Consider the following 5,532-nt stretch of genomic DNA (forward strand, 5'->3'; position numbering starts at 1 on the left):
TTGAAGGTCGCCGTCAAAACCTATTCATAGGTGGGAAGGATTCTATTTGGGATGGGACAAAACTTGAAGGTTGGCGTACCCTACCCCATTGTTCCCTGTGGTGTGGCCCACCTGTATAGTGGGTTACTCAGAATTTTTGGTTCCATGTGTAATATAGAGTAATGCATCTGATGGACGGATTGGATGAGAGCCACACAAAATGGTGGGATCCACAGAGCTGGTGTTTTGGCTTGATCGTACGAACAGGTGCCATTGAGGATTTTTGGTCCTTTATAAGTAGGGCTTTATCGATCACCATTGGTAGGTGGGCTCGTGTCCTGCATAGTAGCATGGACCCACATTGATGATGCGATGTAATTCCATGGTCGGATTTGTTCCACGCCCATCTAAGCCCAGACTGCTTTTGGACCTGACACATTGTCAGGCCCATCATCAAGGTCTGAAATTCAGTCGCATGCCCACCATGTGATTGTTCAGCACGTGCCTGAAATTCAACTCGAACGCTAGCGGGCAGTGTGGTACACAACATTTGGGGAAGAAATGCTACTTGCGGATGCACAATGTGGTACACAAGCAAAATCAGGGCCGTTCACCAGGTGGGCTCTACAATTAACTTCCACATGTTAAAAAATAGGCTTAGCCGTTCATCAGGTGGGGCACACATATACATCAGACGGAAAGGCAGCCTCCCCAACCCCAATCTGATCTAGAGCGAACAGCAAAGCTCTTATAACAATCACAAGGAAAAGGTGGCCCAAGCGAGGTTTCTTAGCCCATGGCTTTATTCGATATAGGTCGTAGTTCTAAAAGGTGGGCCACACATGTTAAACAGGCCATTTTAAAAAAATGAAAAAGAAAAAAGAAGAAGAAGCAAATACCTAACGTTTCATAACTAACATATCATTCACCAATCTATCAAAGCTAATGTAAGAAGGCCCTCCAACTTCAGTAGCTTTCCTAGCTTTCTTCTTCCATTTCATTGCATTCTGCCTCATTTCCTTTCCTTTCTCCCCTTCCATCAATTCCTTAATAGCACCCTCCACTTTTTCTCTCTTGACCACTTCATTATCAATCTCCATTCCATTCCCCCAAACAGTGCACACAAATCGGCTATTCGTCTGTTGATCCGCAAAGAAAGGCCAGCACAGCATCGGAACACCGCTATGAATACTCTCCAACGTAGAATTCCATCCATTGTGTGTTAGAAACCCTCCGACCGATGGATGATCCAGCACTTGCTTCTGTGGACACCAACTCGCTAGCAAACCCCTTCCTTTCGTTTCTTCCAGGAACTCTTGCTCTAAAATAGCTGATCCACCAGATACAAGATCGGACCGGATGACCCACATGAATGGATGGTTACTATTCGCCAGGCCCCAAGCTAATTCTTTCAACTGCTCGGGTGTCAGAACCATAATGCTACCGAAATTCACATAAAGAACCTTACCTTCACCTCTCTTGTCTAACCACTCCATACATTCCATATCTTCTTTCCATAGATTCGACTTCAGGGGACTCAACTTAGTATTTGGAATCTGATCACAGAGTGCGAATAAAGGACCTATAGTGTAAGGTCGTTGTAGCTTAAATTTATGCTTGGTGGCTTCAATTATCTCATACTCCAATTCTTCAAATGTATTGAAAATGACTGCAGAAGCCTTCAATAATTGCTCAACCGCCTGTTTACAGAAGCCGAGCATGAAATCGTTGGGGTCCACCGTTCTGATGAAAGGTGGAAAATCCTTCAGACGGATGCCTGGCATTGCTGGAATCCAGTCGATGCGAGTGTCGAGATATCCGTTGGTTAAACAATTGACATCTATGGGTAATTAAGAAAAGAAAAAAGAAGTGGTGTTAAGACTTTCTAATTGCCTAACAGGGTTATGGAAATGTAATGGTTATTATTAAAAATAAAAAATTTAAAAAAAAAACATTGCTGAGAATGGTTTGCTATTCTATGGATTCCAATGACCATAGATTTACTGAAAGTATGGTTTTAAAACTCGATAGTCTGGTGTGACTCATTCGAGTTGACTTGGAGTCAGTTGGACCCAATCTGGTCCAATGACCTGAGTCAGCTTCTGACTCGAGCCAATCACAACTTGACTTATAACTGAACAAGTCGGTTCAAGTACTTGCCGGCTATTTGATTGAACCATGGTTGAGAGCTTTGATAGCTACCGATGCACCCTAACCACATATACATTTCCATGCAAGATCTAGGCTGGTTCGCTTATCAGATTGCACATTCCTGTACTAAAACAAACGTAAATTTTGAAGATAAATGTGCATGTGTGGCCTAACTGATGAGTGGGCCCCACTGATTTTTTGCATATATTCATATTGACCACACTTTTACAAGGTTGGCACATGTGCTCCGGGCAGAAGTGCATTGGCTCCTTATCTCCAATTTAAGGCAAAAAAGGCTTCCACGTGGACAAATGCACTACCATAGAATGCCAATAGGAGTGGACCTCTTTCCAATAATTATTGGACATATCTGGAAAACTGTTTCATAAAAAACTAAACAAGTCCCTTCAATGAATTGAAAACTTAAAATCGTCTGTCATTCTCACTCGAAGATCAATGAAGAAGAATGACTTGTTTATTTCAGATTTGGAAATACTTGAATAAATTATTGTTTTCATTTTCATGCCCCGAGGGATCAATGGCTATAAGCATGTGTGAGCATGTGGGAATGACTACATTTCTATGGACGAATCAACCAGCCAAACACAATATAATTAAATAATGGCATCAGCGTTATGCTCAAGATTACTTGACCTTGTTGTGGGGAACCTAAATCTTCATGAGCCCACCATGTATGATCTATATGTGAAATCCAATCTGTCCATCACCTGATACAACTCAGTTTAGTAAGTTGGCCTGAAAATTAGGCCGATCCAAAACTCAAGTGGGCCACACCACAGGGAGCCTTGGGCCACCCAAGTCCTGGATAAAGCAGATAGATGGTTTTTTTTTTTTTTTTTTTTTTAAAAAAAGAAAACCTTCGGCCTCCATGTTTCTCACCTTATGAATGGGCTGGATATCATATAAACATCACATTGGCCCATTGCAAGATTTCAAAGGAGAACATCTATTCATCGTTTGCCTATGGTGTAAGCCCACTTGAGTTTTGGATCCACATTAATTTCGAGCTCTAAAATGGGCCGGGCTATCTCAGGTGAAGGGATTGGATGTCAGATATACATCATAGTGGGCCCATGGAGAATTATGTTGCCTGCTGTGATCCCTGTGATGCAATTCTCTCAAAGCTGTAGCTCATGAGCTGTGATCACTAGTCATCTTTAGAATCTATTCAACACAAATGTAATGTATGTTAGGTTTGATATTATTTACTCCAACATAAGGGCATGCATCCAAATATGCGCTGTTCTCTGGCATAGGCTCTTCATTACATTCCTTAGAATTTTTATTTTTATTTTTATTTTTTATTATTTTTTATTTTTTTTCAAATAGTGAGAACTCATCACTTGTAACTCAGTTGATTTGAAAAGGGCTGTAAATGATCTTGGGTAACTTACAACACCAATCAGAGAACACTTACAATTCAAAAGGGGAAGAAAACAAAATCCTTGCTTAAAAGGTAAAAATCAGGAAAAAGTAACTTGTTGAATGGTATTGAGCAGCTAATGCAAATGATATGTAAAAAAAAGGTTGCAATCTATGGTAATTCACCAAAAATCAGTTTCTTGAAAAAAATAATTTAACACTTTTTTAGGAAAACTTTTTAAGACTATTTTTTTATGAAAATAATTTCTTGAGAAATGTTTTCCACCAAAAAGTAAACTCTCGATTAAGGAAAAATGTTATTTTCTTGAAAAGCATTTCCACCCAAATAGTTTCTAATTAGTAAACATTCCTATTAATTGATCATGTTTATTAAAACAGCTATAAATAAAAGTAGTTAATGGCAAAAAGAAAAGTGACATAGGATTATCTGATAGATTTGATTTTGGAAATATAAGTAATCCTTCATAGGGTCTAGTAGATGGATAGATTGATCAATAATTCAACCTGTCAGGTGCTTCGTAAGCTCCCTATTCAATTGTCGACGATCCGAACAACAAGGAGCAAACAACTAATTTGATAAATAGTGGCATAAGGTTTCTTTAAATGACTAACTTCAATATGAACTAATAGAAAAATACAACTACTAGATCAGACTAATAGTTTGAATATTGCTGGGACGGGCAGGAGTAGTATCCAATCCGAGTCCTTCTCTATTAATTCCTAATTTAGAAATGCAGATGGAAAATTGTACCTTTCAAGGGTACATAGCCCCGTTGTATGAGCTCATCGAAATGGAGGTAAGCCAATAAGCTGCAGTTACTCATTGTCCAAAGTACTACATCAGGAATACCAAGCTCATCTGAAATCTGTTGAGCGAAACACATGGCCGCATCTACAACCATACAAGTTACGGGTAGCCCACCATCAATGTCTCCATTGAGTCTCAATATAAGCTGCCTTAGAGGGTACAGGCAGTATTTTTGTGTGGCCTCAGAGAGCTCAATAACGTTTTGGGTGGAATCGATATCCGACGTTGGTAGACCGTCTGTAATGGTCTCGAATCGGAACCCATCTAACGTGACCGTTGGATCCATGACCCCTGACTTGATGAGACGTCGATGGTTGAACTCGGTGTTGATGAAGGTTATATGGAAGCCTCTTGCATGGAGTAGCTTAGAGAGGTGCAACATGGGTGTGATATGGCCTTGGGCGGGAAAAGGAAGGCAGACTGCATGGGGTTTTTCTGAGGTCTTGGGAGCCATTTTTTTCTCTTGCTCTGGTTTTGATTAAGCTTGGGAGATTTATAGAAGAGGCATAACGATGCACAAGCACAAAGTTTGAATGGTGGGTTCCGGTCTCAGTTTGTACAAGTGGGGTGCTACTGTTTGGTGATCGAAGCCGTTTATAAGATGAGCCCAGCTTTAGCTGTCCATTGATCCTAGTTTTAGAATAGGTGGGGTTTTGTTTTTGGTTGAATGTGAAACGTTGTTACTTTTTCTTTCTCAACCATCTATTTTTTGGCCACCTAATCAAAGTATTATAGTTTTTGGTATTGGAGAATTTTGGCTGTATGGGTCAAGGACACCGAGAACCATGATATCAACAGTCTTGATCATTGACAGTAAGAACCATGATATCGACGATCTTGATTACTGAAGCATGGATAGACCACTTGCAGAAGTTGAAACGTCAAAGCACATTGTCCAATGCTTCGCTGTGAGGGATGATAAAAGCTGAAGAACCAGGCTGTGAAGGCCCTTCCCCAATGGCTGATGTAATGACGTCAATAAGTTCTGTGGGTCCCATCATGAGGTATGTGTTATATCCAAACCGTCCATCCATTTGGTGAGCTCGTCTTAAGGCTTGAGCCGAAAAATAAGACAGATCTAAATATCAACGGACCACACTTGAAAAAAGCAGTGGAGGATTGAATGTCTACCATTGAAACCCTTTTGGGGTCACAGAAATTTTGGATAACATTAAATTTGTTTTTCCTCT

General features: G+C 40.3%; 1 protein-coding gene across 1 annotated transcript; it reads right to left on the reverse strand.

Moving 5' to 3' along the window:
- Window positions 1–566: 566 nt before the first annotated feature.
- LOC131233932 (7-deoxyloganetin glucosyltransferase-like) lies at window positions 567–5,225 on the reverse strand. The gene is made up of 2 exons (XM_058230807.1): window positions 4,286–5,225; window positions 567–1,819 (listed from the first exon to the last, which is right to left on the reverse strand). The coding sequence occupies exons 1-2, from the start codon at window positions 4,794–4,796 to the stop codon at window positions 879–881; spliced, it is 1,452 nt and encodes a 483-aa protein (XP_058086790.1). The 5' UTR covers window positions 4,797–5,225; the 3' UTR covers window positions 567–878.
- Between the last annotated feature and the right edge of the window lie 307 nt (window positions 5,226–5,532).

Source organism: Magnolia sinica, chromosome 2, assembly GCF_029962835.1.
Source record: "Magnolia sinica isolate HGM2019 chromosome 2, MsV1, whole genome shotgun sequence".
Lineage (NCBI taxonomy): Eukaryota > Viridiplantae > Streptophyta > Magnoliopsida > Magnoliales > Magnoliaceae > Magnolia > Magnolia sinica.

Bases quoted from the DNA above. Each gene is read 5' to 3' on its own strand.
- LOC131233932 (XM_058230807.1), bottom strand. From the start codon at position 4,796: ATGGCTCCCAAGACCTCAGAAAAACCCCATGCAGTCTGCCTTCCTTTT. The intron at 1,820-4,285 runs GTACAATTTTCC...AATTACCCATAG, and splicing joins GGGCTATGTACCCTTGAAAG to ATGTCAATTGTTTAACCAAC.